The 19,324-nt window shown below is 36.8% G+C and overlaps 1 protein-coding gene across 3 annotated transcripts in view; it reads right to left on the reverse strand.

The window, feature by feature from the left end:
* The window catches only part of USP34 (ubiquitin specific peptidase 34), a 288,791-nt gene that overhangs the window by 27,849 nt on the left and 241,618 nt on the right, over positions 1-19,324 (reverse strand). For all 3 annotated transcript variants that reach the window (XM_030827871.1, XM_030827873.1, XM_030827872.1), the window contains exons 58-67: positions 16,987-17,067; positions 13,680-13,765; positions 12,991-13,159; positions 12,808-12,882; positions 11,246-11,397; positions 7,146-7,194; positions 6,958-7,062; positions 6,517-6,561; positions 5,398-5,502; positions 4,209-4,356 (exon numbers count right to left, since the gene is read on the reverse strand). In XM_030827871.1, coding sequence (XP_030683731.1) covers positions 4,209-4,356; positions 5,398-5,502; positions 6,517-6,561; positions 6,958-7,062; positions 7,146-7,194; positions 11,246-11,397; positions 12,808-12,882; positions 12,991-13,159; positions 13,680-13,765; positions 16,987-17,067 — 1,015 coding nt within the window. The remainder of the gene's footprint in view (positions 1-4,208; positions 4,357-5,397; positions 5,503-6,516; positions 6,562-6,957; positions 7,063-7,145; positions 7,195-11,245; positions 11,398-12,807; positions 12,883-12,990; positions 13,160-13,679; positions 13,766-16,986; positions 17,068-19,324) is intronic.

A 19,324-nucleotide genomic window follows, 5' to 3' on the forward strand; every position in this document is an offset into this window, starting at 1 on the left:
TATAATTTGATAATTTCCATTGTATTGTCAAAGCAAACGAAGTTAGGGTTTCTAAAATTAATTTTAGTTTATTTTACAAATTTATTTCCAAATTAAACTTTGTGCACAATACTCCATTTCCTAGATATTTCTTTATCTATATACTAGTCTGCTTAGTCAGAATTTTTAAGGCTCAGTTTGTTGTGTGTTTCAAATATAAAAACCTGGCATGTAGGTATCATCCTGATCAATTTTTGCATAAAACTTCAATCAAGAAAAGTAATTTACGATTTAAAAAAGCCATTTGGCAGCTGGGGGTGGTGGCTCATGCCTGTAATCCTAGCACTCTGGGAGGCTGAGGTGGGCGGATCACAAGGTCAGGAGATCGAGACCATCCTGGCTAACACAGTGAAACCCCATCTCTAATAAAAATATAAAAATTAGCTGGGTATGGTGGCGGGCACCTGTAGTCCCAGCTACTCGGGAGGCTGAGGCAGGAGAATGGTGTGAACCCAGGAGACGGCGCTTGCAGTGAGCCAAGATCGCGCCACTGCACTCCAGCCTGGGCGACAGAGCAAGACAGTCTCAAAAAAAAAAAAAAAAAAAAAAAAAAAAACCATTTGGCTGGATGCGGTGACTCATGCCTGTAATCTCAGCACTTTGAGAGGCTGAGGCGGGCAGATCATCTGAGGTCAGGAGTTCAAGACCAGCCTGGCCAACATGGTGAACCCCATCTCTACTAAGAATACAAAAATTAGCTGGGTGTGGTGGCGGGCGCCTATAACCCCAGCTACTCAGGAGGCTGAGGCACAAGAATCACTTTAACTCTGGAGATAGAGGCTGCAGTGAGCTGAGACTGCAGCACTACATCCCAGCCTGGGCGATGGAGCAAGACTCCATCTCAAAAAAAAAAAAAGTCATTTGGTGTGAGTTATATACTTTCACCTCAACATTTCTTTCAGTTATTTTTTTGGACACATTACAAGGTTGGAAAAAACTCTACTAAGACCACAGACCTACCACCAAGATTTTACAATTAACATTTCACTTTGCTTTATCACATACCTAACCACCTCTTCTTTTCCTAGAAAAGCTATTTGCTTTTAAATAAAAAGGAACTTCTGCTTCAGAAAAAAACACGACTTTTAAATTATGTTTTTCTTTAAGAACAGATAGGAGGGTTAATTTGGAAGAACAGGCCATCTTGCCATTTGGTTAACTGCCTTCCTATAACTTAAGAGTCCTGGATCTAGTTGTATGCCACAAAAAACATTAAGTCTACTTCCATGTCTATATGGCAACTCTAAGACACTAACGTCTCAATTTTTCTTTTCTCTATATTAAAAGTTCTCATTTATTTTGTTGTATTTAGAAGTATTTCTATAAAGCTTTTATACGTGTTATTTTAATTCTTATTCTAAGTTATACTAATTCTATTCAAATATTTGGACTCTTATCAAGTTATAGCAAAAGCACTTTTTCATATTACTACAGTCTTCACTACTATAATTTTAACATGATGCATTATAACAATGTTTCCCAACTGAAGAGTTTAAAATTTTTCACTACTATAAATCATGCTGTTGGGCATCCATATACTTACACTAGAATCCCTAAAATAGTATTACTGAGATTAAAAGGGCAAACCAGCCGGGCACAGTGGCTCACGCCTATAATCCAGCACTTTGGGAGGCCGAGGTGGGTGGATCACGAGGTCAGGAGTTTGAGACCAGCCTGACCAATATGGTGAAACCCCATCTCTACTAAAAATACAAAAAAATTAGCCAGGCATGGTGGTGGGTGCCTGTAATCCCAGGTGCTCAGGAGGCTGAGACAGGAGAACTGCTTGAACCCGGGAGGTGGAGGTTGCAGTGAGCCGAGATTACACCACTACACTCTGGCCTGGGCCACAGAGCAAGACTCCATCTCGAAAAAAAATAAATAAATAAAAGAGTATACAATTTTTAAGAATCTTGGTAAAGATCTGTTAAATTGCAGTTCATAAGGGTAATATTAAACAATGCCACTGCAATGTACAAGAATGCCATTTCCTCAGCACTGTCATCAGTATTAGGCATAATAGCTGGCTGAAAAACCTTTTTGGGGGGTTCAGCATAGTATTTTTTTTCTGTTGGTTTTATGGTCAGGGGTCAAGACATGAATGTCAACTTGCACACATCTCTTTGTAAGAGCACACAGCTCTCACATAGCTCTTGGCTGTGTGCTCTTACAAAGATCCTATTATGGCGGGGTTAACTAAACTTCCAAGAAAAAAAAAAAAGGCCCATGAGCAGAGTGCCCATGTCAATCCATGTGTTCACACCACTGAAAGGTGTTTCTCTCAAACAAATCTTTTATTTTAAAATAAGCAGAACAATTTCGACACACCCCCCCTCACCTAGTTTCCCTCATAGTTAACATTATTATGACGGTACATTTGTTGTGACTAAGGAAGCAACACAGGTACATTACTACTAACCAAACTCTCCACTTCAGATTTCACTTGTTTTGCCCTAATGTCCTTTTTTTGTTCCAGGATCCCATCTAGTATACATTACAGCTAGTCATTATGTCTTCTTAACTTCCTCTTGGCTATGACAGTTTCTTAGATTTTCCTTGTTTCTAATGACCTTTACAGTTTCAAGGAATACTGGTCGGGTATTTCATAGAATGTCCCTCAATCTGAGTTTGTCTGATGTGTGTCATGGTTAGATTCAGGTTATAGGTTTTTGGAAGGAAGACCACAAGAGACGAAGTGCCCTTTGCCATCACGCCATATCAAGGGTACACACTATCAACCTCATTGATTACCAATGATGTTAACCTGTATCACCTGGCTGAGTTGTACTGTAAAGTTTCTTCACTGTAAAGTTACTTCCCCCACACCCAACTCCTTGGAAGAAAGTCACTAAGCTCATACTCAAGGAGTGAGGAATTAAGCTCCACCTCCTGGGGAGATGTGTACATAAATTATATGGAATTCTTTTGTATGGGAGATGTTTATTCTCCATTTATGTATTCAATCATTTATTTCTACTAAGTACGGACTCATGAATATTTATTTTATCCTTGGGGTTATAATCCAGTGCTACATTATTTTGTTACTCAAACTGTTCCGGCTTTGGCCATTGGGAGTTCTTTCAGGTTAGCTCTGTGTTTCTCTGACATACCCCCACCATTTTGATTTTTGAGTACTTTCACTTTCTGGCACTATAGGATATTCCACACACATCTTGTATATTCCCTGCCCCAGCCCTAAAATCAGTGATTTCTCCTAGGAGCCATGAATTCTTTTACTGGAGAATGGTGGTCAGAATCCAACATCTGGGCCAAGTGCGGTGGCTCACACCTGTAATCCCAACACTTGGGGAGGCAGAGGCGGGCGGGTCACTTGAGGTCAGGAGATCAAGACCAGCCTGGCCAACATGGTGAAACCCTGTCTCTACTAAAAATACAAAAATTAGCTGAGTGTGGTGGCATGCACTTGTTATCTGAGCTACTCAGGAGGCTGAGGTGAGAGAATCAGTTGAACTCAACAGGCAGAGGTTGCACCACTGCACTCCAGCCTGAGCAACAGAGTGAGACTCTGTCTCAAACAAACAAACAAAAAAAAGAACAAAAAAAAAGAATTCAACATCTGGGTACCAGATGTGTTTATTGCTACTTAAGTATCAATGACTGTAGGGCCTTCTCAGCAAACAGACAGAAAATGTTTGTAATAAGAAATTTAAAAATTAAATTTTCATTTTTTTGAACTATCAAAATAACATTTTCTATGTTTATTTCCAAGCAACTTTCTATTTTGTGAAATATTTTTGATATTTGTCTACCTGTCTAAGATCTTTTTTACTGGCTTGTGTACAACTTAAAGTGTTTATATAACTCTCATAATTTCAGCCAATATTTTCTCTCAGCTTATGTCTTTATTACCATTTTATCCTTAACCTTCTCAAAAGTTATTTTTAAGACAGGATTTTCAAACCTCTTATTCCCTTCATTAATGCTGATCATGCCTTATCACTCTTATCAAGCAAGGAAACAAAAATGATAGTAGTGATGATGTTACCCAAGAAATAACACGGTTTCCTATCCTAAAAAAAAAGGAAATAACATCTCCAAGAATTTTGTAGTATACAACAATGGGCATGTCGTAGCTGCCTAAAAACAAAACGAAACATAACTTTGAACAATAAACAAATGGTTTATGAAATTCTAAATATTTGACTTACAAGTCCTCACTCTAGGATAATTGTGAGCCAAAAGAAACCGCTCGACCCAGTTTTCCATATTCTGTAAGACCCAGCTGTGTGCCAGTTTATTTCGGGGTGTCTGCACTGCCAACCAGTCTAGACACTGAGAAGGATTGTATTCAATCACCTACAAATGACATGACAAGAATAGAATATAAGGCCAACTCAATGAGCAATTACTTTTACTTACTTTTTGTATATGCTATTAGACACAAAGCTAAGTACTTTTTTGACAATTAGAGATTAAAAAGGTTTCGCCCTATTTTTTCCCATTTTTAAAGCTACTTACTTTTATCAACAGGAAGTGTTCAGAAAAATGTTGTCACTGGTTTACAAAATAAATTTAAAATAACCAAGTACCATAAGACAAATATAAGAACTCCATGGACTTCTAGGTCTTGCTAAATTTGGAAATTTATTTAAAAGTATTTTTATTTCTCTAAGGTTTCTCATCTTTACTTTTCTGATTACAAGCCCAACCTGGTACTAAGTGAGAATACAAGAAGCTCGCTGTACTGCTGTGGAGAGTTTTTTCATGAGAAAGGGGAATCCTAGGAATCTAGAGTAGAGGCTGGCAAACTATGGCCAGCAGGTCAAATTCGGTGGCTGCCCGTTTTTGTTGTTTTATTGAAACACACTCATACCCACTCATTTCTCATCCACGATTGCTTATATGCTACCACAGCAAAGTTGAGTAGTTTCAACAGACACTGTATGGCACACAAAGTCTAAAATATTTGCTCTCTGACCCTTTCGGGAAAAGATTTGCTGTCCCCTGGTCTTGAGCTTTTCCAATACTCAAACAAGGAGAAATTTTGTGACCTCAGCAGTAACTCTGGAAGCAAAAGGGTGGCTGGTGCTTCCTCTACCATTTCTGTCAATTCTTGAGAACACTTGGTTTCTATTTCTAGGACTTCTAGTTGCTTTATGGAACTCTGGAGGGTAGGGGGATGAAAACTTCAAATTGGCTAAAGCTGTTTATGACGCTACAACAATGTCTTTAATACAACTAGGAGACTAGCTAAGAACTCTTTTCTTCCCCAAACCTGTGACTTACTAAAACCATCCTGGGGTCATAAGAAACTAGTACTTAAAATGGTAGTGACTATATTATAAAAATAAAATCCTCAGGAAAATAAACATTGAAAACACCTGCTGGAAGACTTACCTCCCATATCCTCTGTAGAATATAAGATGCAAAGGGAGGCATTCCTGGAGGTCCACCAGCAAACTCCATTAGCATAGTCAACAACTTAAAGAAAGGATTGGCTGCCTGTAAAACACATACATGACCGTGTATTTAGATCAATCTGAACCCATCTCTTTCAGCAGAGAAGAAACATATATTCTACTACACACTACATTTAAATCTGTGTTAGGGGAGGAGAGCTCAGCCAGTACTTCTGCATGTGAACCTGAACTACCGTAATACAGCAGGATCAGCGAGGGGTACAAAGTCAACCGGGAACCACGTGTGATAGATTTTTCTGGATGTCAAGTGTATTTTGGAAAAGATAATTATAAAAATATTCTCTAAATTGACAAACACTGTAAATATTTATGATATACATCGTTTTGAAATATGTATACATTGTAGAATGGCGAAATCAACCTAATCACATATGCATTACCTCACATACTTATTTTTTGTCAGAACACTTAAAATCTACTCAATGATTTTCAAGTATAATTAACTATAGTCGCTACATTGCACAATAGATCTCTGGAACTTATTCATGAAAACTTGTATCCTTTAAGCAACACGTCCCCAACCCCAAAAATAAATTGTTAATGAGACAACTGTGTTCTATTGAAAAATTTAGATTAAAAGCTTCCTATAGCAACCTGAGGGGTAATTTATAGTAACGTTTTGACATTGATTGTTAAAATAGCTATAACATTTCCATTTTACAAAAATACTTTTATATAACACTGCATTCTATTTTCTACATACTTTTACACACATGCTGAGTCCCTGGGTGCTCTACTATTTCTTTGGGCACAATTATGATATATGCTCCAAATCAAACAACTTTAAAGTCTGGCATCCAGGTGGCACTCTGATACAATGAGTCTATACGCATATTTACATTTAGTTGGGAAAATTATATTCGTAATAAGACATGATTAGCAGTTCATTTTATTCACATTATACACTTAAAAATAGGTTATTATGTTATGGGAGAAACCCTGATAAATTTGTTCTCGAGAACAATTAGGCTCATTTGAAAGCATTAGCAGTGCTGAAAATTGTTTTAAAAACATAAATTAACAAATGTTTACATACCTCAGGAGTCAACTTTGCTATTGATGTGAAAAGCATAGATACAATCTAAAACAGAAAGAGGAGGATTTCAGGATATTCTTGTTTTGTTCTGCTTTTGAGACAGGGTTTCGCTATGTCACCCAGGCTGGGATGCAGTGGCGAGATCACAGCTCACTGCAGCCTCCACTTCTCAGGCTCAAGCGATCCTCCTGCCTCAGCCTCCGAGTGGCTGGGACTACAGGCATGTGCCACTACACCCGGCTAGTTTTTTCTATTTTGTGTAGAGACGGGTTCTCACTATGTTGCCTAGGCTGGTCTCAAACTCCTAGGCTCAAGCGATCCTCCCGCCTTGGCCTCCCAAGGTGCTGGGATTACAGGCATGAGCCACCGCACCCAGCCAGATTTCAGGGTATTCTTTTTAAAAATTTCCAAAAATCTTTAAGACTGTTCCTTAGCACTTACATGTTCTGCAAGTCGATTATTGTATCGACACAGGCTGAAAATCAGATTACAAGTTTGTCTTATATTGATGCCATCACGAATATGTTGAAACAAGAAGGGAAATCCCTGTCAAAAGCAAAAGTTGTTCATTTAAGAACCGTTATTATTTTTGTGATGATCAAATTGTCTAATATTAGAGAATGTACTACCTTTCCTCCTGTTAATGCTGCCATGTCAGTCTGTGATAATGTCAAATGCCTGAAAGAAAATATTAGTGGAAATAAGTTTTTCTTCCTTCTGTATTACTTTACAGCGATTTACAACATGTATCAAAAATTGTTGATTCAATTATAATTGTATTAACCTGCCATCATAAAATGATTTTTTGCTAGCTACACTTGCTTGCTAAATGTCTTTTAGGCAACTTTTCAACATTGCAGGATTGGTAAATGAAAGCCCAAATGTACTTCATTTTCATTTAATTAACTATTTTAGTATATAAAACAGTAGGATGGGTCTTATTTTACTTACTTTTTTTTTTGACATGAGACCCTTCAAAACCAAATGGACTTTTAGAAATTAGCATTTCATCTCCCAGTTTAAAATTACTGTATATTTCTTCCTTTTTTTCTTTCCTTCTTTTTAGAGATGGAGTCTACTTCTGTTGCCCAGGCGGGAGTGCAGTGATGTGATCGCAGCTCACTGCAGCCTCGAATTACTAGGCTCAGGGGATCCTTCTATGTAAGCAGGATTCAGGCACAAGCCACTACACCTAGATTGCATATTTCTTTTATAACTTATAAAAATTTCAGCTATATTAAAAAATAGAATAGCACAAGTATTCCATCAGCTTCAAATTTACCAAAATCATAGCCAGTCTCGTTTCATTTGAACCCCTATCCACTCAGTATGAATTATTCTGAAGCAAACTCCAGGTATTTTATCATTTAATCCATAAATCATAGTATCTTTAACAGATAGGTTTCAAAAACCACCACAGTACCATTATTCATGCCTAAATGAATAATTCCGCACTATCATACAATATCCAGTGTACACATTTCCTGAAGTTTCTAAAAAGATTTTTAAAATTAACTTGTTTGAATCAGGATTCAAATAAAGCCTTTTGCCATAATTAGTTGAAAAGTCTCTTAAATATTTTAATCTATTGGTTTCCCCACCAGCTTTTTGTTTGTAATTTATCTGTTGAAGGTCATTTGTCCTGTAGTTTCTCTCACATTTACACTTTGCTGATTGTATCCTTATGGTGCTGTCTTAACATGTTACTCTGTCCCTGCATTTTCTATAAACTGGTAGTCAGATCCAGACTTGATGAGATCTAGGTTTGACTTTTTAATTAATAGTATCTTGTAGAAGGCACACAATGGTTAGTCTTTTTGTAACGTTTTCTGTCAGTGATGATAACTGCCTAGATCTATTATTTCATCTGGGATTCCAAAACAGTGATATTCTAATTCCAAGTGTCCTTCCTCATTCATTAGCTTGAATACATATAAGAACACAAACTTCCCCTCAATCACCATTTGGTTGCCATGAAGTATACTTGCAAGTAGAATAAATGCTTCATACTGTTTCCATTATTTATCAGTTTCAAAAATAATGATTTGATTTCCTAATATAATCCAAAAGTTGCCAGTAAACTAAAAAAAAATTCTTTTTAGGTATTATGAACTCATGGATTTAACATCTTTGATGTGATTCACAGTCCACTGCAGTTATTACCGATGCTCAAAGCTGTTCAATCTATCACCAGTAGAAATCTCCATAAGTTGGCTCTTGAGTTTCTTTACCATGACCTCGGTAGTCTTAGACTGCCTCCTGCTTTCCAAATGACAAGACATTCCAAGCTTCTCATTCATTTCTTTCCCCAAGAACTGGAACTGGTCGTTTTTCCAAGGAACCCCAATTCTTTCAGTGGGAAATGAAACCTAGAGACTATACCCTAGATGCCAAGGGTATAGTCTATTAATTAATAGTATCTTGTAGAAGGCACACAATGAAAGGTTAGTCTTTTTGTAAGGTTTTCTGTCAGTGATGATAACTGCCTAGATCTATCATTTCATCTGGGATTCCAAAACAGTGATATTCTAATTCCAATTGTCCTTCCTCATTCATTAGCTTGAATACATGTAAGAACACAAACTTCCCCTCAATCACCATTTGGTTGCCATGAAGTATACTTGCAAGTAGAATAAATGCTTGATACTGTTTCCATTATTATACTATAAATTATAGTATACCCTAGATGCCAATCAAGGGTACTCATTGATTCTGGGTTGTACAAGGTTTCCAGGTCTTTTCAGAAAACAGTGGTAGGTAAAACATTTTCTGTAATAGATTTTCTGTTTGCAAATACACCATAAACTGCTACAGATATTTCCAATTCAAATTTAGTTTTAAATAAGTTATGCAAAACCCTACAATTTAATATTTTTATCTTTCTTTTGCTTAAAATCTTGGTTTCCAATGACATTGTTACTTATTTGTTTCATCCTGTAATATACATCAATACTTTCAGAATAATACTTTTATTACAAATAATATAATTACTATTACAGTTTAGGAAAATTTTGAAATTCTTTTTGTCCTTCATATACATCCCACTAGAAATTTACCTATTTAATATATAGTTAGGTTCATTTATTTCACTGTGCTTTTGATTTTTAGAGATTACTTCTTATTCATTTATTTATAATTATACATTGATACGATATCAAAGTTAAATTTGTCAAGAATCCATTCCTGTCCCCTCCACCCTGTTTTTCTTCCTCTATCCACTGGAAACCATTTAAAAAAAAAAGTTTTTGATTTATAGTCAATTCTTGTATTTGAGGTAGTTGTGTTCTATAAAGTGTGGCAAATACTGAATTAGCAAATACCAAATTATTACCACTAGGGAAAACACACGATTAAGTTTCTGTGAGCCTCTGGTAATATTTTTGTCAACCAATCAATACATTTACTTCGTTTTATGAGTGTTTCTGTTTAAAAATACCTTATTTAGTATATATTGTTGATTCATTAACGTTTAACTCACTGCCAATAGTATTAAAACTCATATGAATGAAACGTATCTAACATATATTTTCCCTATAAGTCATATCACGGCCTTCTTGAGCTTAAGAACACTAGAGAGCACTTCAGCACTACACTTGAGGGCCATTTTATTTACTTATTTTTACAGATGGATCTTGCTATATTGCCCAAACTGGACTGTAATGGCTATTCACAGGTACCAAAGTAGCATACTGCAGACTCAAACTCCTGGCCTCAAGCCATCCACCTCATCCTCCCAAATAGTTGGGACTACAGGCATGTGCCACCACACCTGGCTGAGGGCCATTTTAAACAGCAAAATCACAAACAAAAAATATAAATATACGAAAAATTTTCACCGCATACACCGTGAAAAGTACATTTGTTTACAATATGGAAACTGAAACAAAAAGGCAAATTATTGCCTTGTTTGACCTTACCTAGAAAGGCATGTCAGGCAACCCAAGTTTTTTGCCACTCTGCATATGCACACATCTGTGAATGACTGCAAAAGCTCCCCGAGTCCCAATTTTGGCATTACAAATGCATTTTAGCAAATGGGTGAATTTGCAAATAGGAAATCCACAAATAATGAGGTTTGGTTGTACATACACATACACACACACACACACACACACACACACACTCTCTCTCTCTCTCTGTCATCATAGCATTCCCTTAAAAAGTAGGATATCATATACACTTTTTCCCACATTTTTTTTACTTAGTAATAGATCCTAAAGATTTCTGTGGTAGTACAGATAAATTCCATACTTCCTTTTTCAGCTATAGAGTATTCTTTTGAATGGATGCTGTTTTTTCAACTAGTTCCCTTTTGAGGGACATTCAGCTGATTCTAGTCTTTTGCTATCAGAAGCATGGTTTCAATAAACAGATTTGCATATACATCTTTCTGTATTGTGGACACAGATTTCTAGAAATGAAGTTGCTAGGTTAAAGAACGAATGCACGCTCTATTTTGCTAGATATTTTACTGTATATTTTTTCAATGACTATTTCTAACATGACTCATAAAGTAAAAGTTTGGTAGAAAAAACTGAAATTCTTATGCCACAAGAGTTGATGAATAGTAGTAGTATTTAAAAGGAATTATATAATAAAAGCTAGTGAATAACAATTACATAATTAGACATATATAATAAAAAGCTAGTGGAAAAACTAGTGGTAAACAATTATGTAAAAATAATAAAACCAAACATGCTTGAAACATTTTAAATTTGAAACATTTCACCTTTCTGATCGAGACTGTTCAACCAAAAGAGCAACTAAAGCTATCATCTTTTCAAGGGCAGCTGGCCTGTATTTTTCTTCTGCCAGAGAGAGGATATCTTCTTCCTCCTCTTCTTCTTCCCCTTCTTCCTCTGATAAGACTTCAACTTGAGGCTAAGTTGGAATAAAATTCAATTTTAATATGGTAGTAGTTTTAGTATTATTTTGAGAACAAATGACTTGTTTTATGTAACAGTGTAGATGGTGGCAGGAGCTTGTAACATGAAAAACAACTGCACAAAGACCTAAACCTAATGTAAAACACTCTAAACCACATTCAGGACAGTCTTAGATTAAATTGCCAGAACTGTAAAGAATAACAATTCTCTGCCAGGCATGGTGGCTCACGTAATCCCAGCATTTTGGAAGGCTGAGGCGGGTGGATCATTTGAGGTCAGGAGTTCGAGACCAGCCTGGCCAACACGGTGAAACTCCATTTCTACTAAAAATACAAAAATTAGCCAGGCGTGGTGGCACGTGTTTGTAATCCCAGCTACTCGGGAGGCTGAGGCAGGAGAATTGCCTGAACCTGGGAGGCGGGGGTTACAGTGAGCCGAGATAGCACTACTGCACTCCAGCCTGGGCGATAGAGTGAGACTCTGTCTCAAAAAAAAAAAAAAAAAAAAAAAAAAAAAAAAAAAATCTCAACACTGAGTATTACCTTACCTATAAATCCTTGAATAACTTTTTTCTTATAAGCAAGCTCATTGGAAGACAAGTCAGGAGAAAAAATTACAAGTATGATAAAATAGTATTTCCTACTTAATAAAAATGCCAGTTATACAAAATAAGAATTCTTATTTATAGTTTCCTGATAATCCAAATAGTGGGTATTTCAAAGAGACATTCACTTGGGCTTCTAAATGCAGAGACTCAAAAGATTTTATGATCTACTAGTGTATATTCTGTGAAGCATTACGAAACAGTGTTTAAGAGTTTTAGCTCAGCAGTCTGACCAAGGATCAAAGCACAACTCACTGTGATCTAAAACAAATTAACTTCTCTAAGTTTCAACTGTCTCATTTGTTAAATGGAGATATAAAGGGTACTTATCTCTTATGGTTAAGAAAAGGACTGAATAAGAGTGCAAGTAGATCATACAATCTAATGCATTTGTTATGAACAACATAAAACTGATGCAATACTTTATTATTATTAATAGACCAGCTACTTAAATTTTGGGAAAACGCTCATAAACTTAATAGCAAAGAACCTAAAAATGTGACCAGCAAAATGTTCACAAAAACAATTCACTGTTGATAAGACCCCAAAATAGGTGACGACTTTGCTTTATTTGCTTTGTTCCAGACCTTACCAATGAATGAACTTCATTACCTAGTTGTTTTTCTTGCTATATCCATTAAAATTACATTAAAAACATCAACCAATCTTAGACCCTTCACATTATCTAACATTAGGTTCCAGAAGGGACTTTAAAGGGTTCTAACATCTCAGGACTTCGCACCATGCAAACTATGAAAACCATGGCCTCTAATTCCTAATGTACGATAGAATTGTACTTACATTTTCAGGTCCTTTTGTTCCCATGTAAAAATGTACCATTGTAGATATAGCTTGCAATGAAAGCAAAAATTGGCTCTAAACAAACAAACAAAAAAATATTTAAAAATATCAAATAAAAGCAATTAAGTTGCAAATACTGAGAAAAGGTAGATAATCCAAAAGATAGACAAGATACAGCCTCACCTCTTCTTCACCCATTTTTGCAAATTCGTAAAGGAAGGCAAAATACTCTGTAAGATGTTTACTGTGAGGTTTTACACCATGTTCCATAATTAATAATAGGGTTCTCACAAAGCGAGTGACACATGAACGACCGCCAATATCTTCTACTGAGGCATCCATATCATCTGACCTAAGAGACAATTAAATACATCTTAGAGAATGTATGAGGCCTGGAAATACTGTTTGAGAGAAAAAGTACTTTTTAAACTCTGAATTTCTTTTATCTTTGAGATAATGAATATCAACTGTAACAACGTAAGTAGTTATTGTGACTGGCTAAATCAATGCAAACAAAAAGACTAAGCCATAAAGTAATTTGTAGAGGATTTTGCACATGCAAAATTTAAATAAAACAAAAATATTTTACCTTCTTGAATGTATTATTACAGATTATTTTTAAACAGAACAAATATTTCAGTGCGGATTTTAAAAAATATTTTGTAGGCAGGTCATCAAGAAACTTAAAAATTAGGGCCAAGCATGGTGGTTCACGCCTGTAATCCTAGCAATCTGGGAGGCCGAGGTGGGTGGATCATTTGAACTTACGAGTTTGAGACCAGCCTAGGCAACATGAAGAAACCCTATTTCTTTAAAAAAAAAAAAAAAAACACCACACAGACACACAAACTTGTTCAAAAAGTACTTCTTACCCATCTTCCATTCCTGGCTGCAAATAGAGATGAGCATGCACAGGTCTCAGCCTCTGAATCACATGGATACACAAACGCTGAAACATCTGTGAAGAAAAAGATAAAACAAGAGCCAACTCATCAGGTAACAAAGATTTGAAAAATTAACATGATTCAAAATTCTCTGCCACCCATTTATAGTTTGCACAAGATTATCTTGGTATTCTGGAGCTCTTCTGGAGTCTCAACAATGGACTAAGGAAATAAGGCAAAGTTAGCATTAAAAAATTCAGTTTTATGATAAAGAGAAAAAAACAAACTGTACGTTTCAGTAATACAGATGATCAAAAACAAAGCTTCAAAAAATCCTTTTAGCTAGTGGAGATAGAGAAAAGAAAATCTAGTATCCAATTCCTTAAGAAGAGTTGCGGGTGGGGGAAGGGCCGCTGCTCATCACGGGGTCAGCAGCACGGAGAAGGAAATGTGAGGATTCTTTAAAGATCCACAAGTGACCCACAATCACATGAAAAAATGTGTAACCATTTTTAGGAAAATGCATACCAAAACCACAATAAGATACCACTTCATACCTTCTAGGATGGCTAAAATAAAAAAGACAGTATCAGCTGCTAAAAATTATGGTGAAACTGGAACTCCTATATATCACTGGCAAGAATGTCAAACACTGCAGTCACTGTAAAAAATACAGTTTACCGGCCGGGTGCGGTGGCTCACGCCTGTAATCCCAGCACTTTGGGAGGCCGAGGCGGGCGGATCACGAGGTCAGGAGATCGAGACCACGGTGAAACCCCGTCTCTACTAAAAATACAAAAAAATTAGCCGGGCGTGGTGGCAGGCGCCTATAGTCCCAGCTACTCGGAGAGGCTGAGGCAGGAGAATGGCGTGAACCCGGGAGGTGGAGCTTGCAGTGAGCCGAAATCGCGCCACTGCACTCCAGCCAGGGCGACAGAGCGAGACTCCATCTCAAAAAAAAAAAAAAAAAAACAAAAAAACCCAAAAAAAAACCAAAAAAAAAAAAAACCAGTTTACCAGCCGGGTGAAGTGGCTCAAGCCTATAATCCCAGCACTTTGAGAGGCTGTGGTGGATCACCTGAGGTCAGGAGTTTGAGACCAGCCTAGCCAACATGGCAAAACCCCACTTCTACTAAAAATACAAAAATTAGCTGGGCGTGGTGGTGGGCACCTGTAATCTCAGCTAAGGAAGCTGAGGCAGGGAGAACTGTGTGAATCTGGGAGGTGGAGGTTGCAGTGAGACGTGATCACGCCATTGCACTCCAGCCTGGTTGACGGAGCGAGACTCCATCTCAAAAACAACACCAACCAACCAAACAAACAAAAAACACCAGTTTACCACCAGTACAGTGGCTGTAGTAATAGCACATTGGGAGGCCAAGGCGGGCACATCACCTGAGGTCAGGAGTTTGAGACCAGCCTGGCCAAAATGGTGAAACCCCGTCTCTACTAAAAACACAAAAAATTAGCTGGGCACGGTGGTGCACGCCTGTAATCCCAGCTACTTGGAAAGCTGAGGCAGGAGAATCACTTGAACCCTGGAGGCAGAAGTTGCAGTGAGCTGAGACCACAGCATTGCACTCCAGCCTGGGCCACAAGAGTGAAACTCCATCTCAAAAAAAAAAAAAAAACAAAACACAAAAACAAAAAACAGTTTACCAGTTCTAAAAACATACACAAAGTGACAATATGTCCAAACAAAAACTTGTACTAAAAGTTCCTAACAGCATTACTAAAAATAGCCAAAAAGTAGAAACATCTCAAATATTCAGCTGATGAACAGATAACACAAAATGTGGGGTATATACATTTGACAAACTATTTGGCAAAAAAAGAAAATGTAATATGGATACATGCTGTTACATGAGTAAATCCTGAAAAGACTGTTAAAGCAGTAAGTCACAAAAGACTAATAGTCTATCAGTCCATTTATGTGAAATGGTCAAAATAGGCAAATTTATAAAGATAGAAAGTAGACTAGTAGTTGTCAGGGATTGAGGAGAAAGGACAGGATAAAATAGGAACTGATTGCTAATGGGTATAGGGGTTTTTTTTGGTTGGGGGTGGGGATGGCAAATGTTCCAAAATTAGGTAGTAGTGATGGTTGCACAACTTTGTGACTATACTAAAAACCACTAAATTTTACATTTTGAAAGGGTGAGTAAATTTTATGGTATAAGAATTGTATCTTAGGCCAGGCTCAGTGGCTCAGAACTATAATCCCAGAACTCTGGGAGGCTAAGGTGTGAGGACTGCCTGATCCCAGGAATTTGAGACCAGCCTAGGCAACAGGGGAGAGACACTCTCTCTACAAAAACATACAAAAATTAGTCAGGTGTGGTGGTGTGTGCCTGTAGTTCCAGATACTCAGGAGGCTGAGGTGGGAGAATTGCTTGAGCCCAGGAGGTGGAAGCTGCAGTGAGCCATGTAGCACCACCGCACTACAGCCAGGGTGACAGAACGAGACTCTGTCTCAAAACAAAACAAAACAAAACAAAATCAGCCAGGTGTGGTGGTGTGTGCGTGTAGTCCTAGCTGCTGAGGCAAGAGGACTGCTTGTGACAGAGCAAAACCCTCTAAAATAAATATACACACACACACACACACACACACAGTTATATAGAACATATAATATATATGTTACATAACATTTATATAGAACATATATATGTTCTATATAAATTTATAAATATATAAACGTAATATTATATGTTCTACATAACATATATATGTAATATATACACACACGCATATATATCTCAATAGTAACTGGAAAGTGGCATACATCAATTAAGTTTTTGATTTTGTGAAAAGTGACTATAAAGTAATATTTAAATTTCATTGTCTATTTTACCCAACAATTTAAAGAAAACAAACTGTTTCGTATGACAGTTCAGACCCAATCACAGAAATAAGTTACAGTCTTTTCATTAGCTTTCGAGGTCACTAGAGTACCCTGCCATGGTTAGAATGTCTAAGGATTGTAAAAGAATCAGTACAACTCATAAAGCATCTAATAATAAAGAGCAGGATCTAATAATAAAAGAACAGGAAGTTATAGTCAATCTTTCTACATCCAGGAAATGTGCATAATTTTAATCACCTTATTAGAGTGAGAGCTGATGTTAAAAGAGGCTGGTGAAACCAACAACAAAATGACTTTTATGATAGGAGGTATATCTTTTCAAACTATTATCAGTATTAGGTTAAGACACACTTATAAGCAAATTTAGAATAATTAAATTGAAAGTAACTTCTTTTCCAAATAATTTTTTTCAAACATATTTTTCCTTACCTGTCTCACAATTTGATTAGGGCACTTAATTAGTATCTGCATTGGCCACCAGTCATCATCAGCCATGCGATCTAAAAACCACTGTAAAAAAAATACAGCATGACTTTAACATTCAACAAATAATTGTTACATGGGATAACAGTCACATAAGAATTTTATTTCTAGTCAATGTTTTAATTCTTTTAAGTTCTTACCAGAAAAGTTTCTCTAACTGTCATAAAAGTCCAACTCTAAAACCATAATAAGGGTTACCTCATTACACAACTCCATGGAATACCATTTACATTATAGTACGCAATGGGCATGACAATCTGTGGTCCTTTTTCATAATAAAATATCATTCTCTTAGCTCTCAAATGTCACACTATAGAATCTTTAGTTCTTATTAATTATATATATATATATATATATTTTTTTTTTTTTTTTTTTTTTTTGAGACAGATCTTGCTCCATTGCCCAGGCTGGAGTGCAGTGGCAGGATCTCGGCTCACTGAAACCTCTGCCTCCCAGGTTCAAGTGATTCTCCTCCCGAGTAGCTGGGATTACAGGGACGCACCACAATGTCTGGCTGATTTTTGTATTTTTAGTAGAAATGGGGTTTCACTATGTTGGCCAGGCTGGTCTTGAACTCCTGACCTCAGGTGATCCGGCCGCCTTGGCCTCCTTAAGTGCTGGTATTATAGACGTGAAACACCTCACCCGGCCACCTATTAATAGTATGTGATATGAGCATGATTCATTTTCTGTTTAAAAACAAATTATGATCTAATTAGCACTCGAGAAACTCTGGATCTATCAAACAGCCATGAGAAGAGAAGGAAACAGAGGAACATGTTAAACACCACCAGGAAAATGCAATTAGTCAAAGAAAGCATGTGGGAAATCCTACAGCACAAATGACAAAAAATGGCATGGAGAAAAAAAAAGTAACTTTTATAGATTAAGGAAGACTTAAGAGACAGATTAATGCAAAATGTGGAACTTGTTTGAACTGCTCATTTAAACCAATCAACTGAAAATTTTTTTTTGAGATAGAGATAACTGAACATAGGATGGGTATTAGATGACAAGAATAAATCACTTCTGGCCAGGTGTAATGGCTCATGCCTGTAATCTCAGCACTTTGGGAGGCAGAGGCAGAAGGATAGCTTGAAGCTTGGAGTTTGAGACCAGCTGGGCAACAAAGAGACTCCGTCTCTATAAAAAAAGAAAAAAAATTAGCTGAGTGTGTTGGTGTGTGTCTGTGGTCCCAGCTACTCGGGAGGCTGAGGGAGGATTGCTCAAGCCCAGGATTTCGAGGTTGCAGTGAGCTATGACTGTGCACCACTGCATTCAACAGCCTGAGTGACAGAGTGACACCCTCTCTGGGGGTAAAAAAAAAAAAGTTATAAAGATGAGAAGTCACTTCTAATATTACTGGGAGTGAATGAAATTGTGGTCCAATGTTTTTGAAGTTTTCTTATGTTAGAAATATACACTGGGTGTTTATGGATGCATGATCTATTTAGGTTTCCTTTACAATTCTTCCATTATGGAAAAAAAAAGGAATAGGGAATAGATGAAACAAGAATGAATATTATTATTTATTGAAGTTGAGGAACAGGTATGTGACAGCTTATTATCCCTTTCTACTTTTGTCCATGTTTCCAAATTCTCATTACAAAGTTTCAAAAAGTTACACTTTAGTGTTTGAAATTTCTGAGGAATAGATTCCCTTACTCTATTTCTATAAGGTATAATCAGATGAACTTCTAAATATGCAAAAAACCTTTAACTATAATTCAACTATTATATGCTAGACTGCTATTTCCCACTTCTGTTAATTCATAAGACTTGCATTCCTATGGAGATTTACAACTCTTTGGTTGCTAATCTAAAAATTAAGATGGCAATATGATTAAGTTGTCATTACCTGTGAGTGGGTTATCCTTAGGGATGCACCTCTTAAAATAGGGGATGGAGAGATAAAACCAGGCATAAACTGATCTACTGAGATAGGTGGATAGGTGATTTTTTTTTTGGCAGGGAGAGTGGGGAAAGAGGAAGTGACAGATGATGTTAAGCATTTTCTAACAACATACAAAAGTAGTTAAGAGAGGGATGGAAGAAACAGGAAGATGATGTTGGCCAAAGAGTACAAAGTTTCAGGTTTATTTTTTATTTTTATTTTGTTAAATTGAGACAGAGTCTCACTCTGTTGCCCAGGCTGGAGTGCGGTGGCGTGATCTCAGCTCACTGCTTCTCTGCCTCCAGGGTTCAAGTGATTCTCAGCCTCCCCAGTAGTTGGGATTACAAGTGCACACCACCATGACCAGTTAATTTTTTTTATTTTTAGTAG

The sequence above is a fragment of the Nomascus leucogenys genome, chromosome 14 (assembly GCF_006542625.1).
Source record: "Nomascus leucogenys isolate Asia chromosome 14, Asia_NLE_v1, whole genome shotgun sequence".
NCBI lineage: Eukaryota > Metazoa > Chordata > Mammalia > Primates > Hylobatidae > Nomascus > Nomascus leucogenys.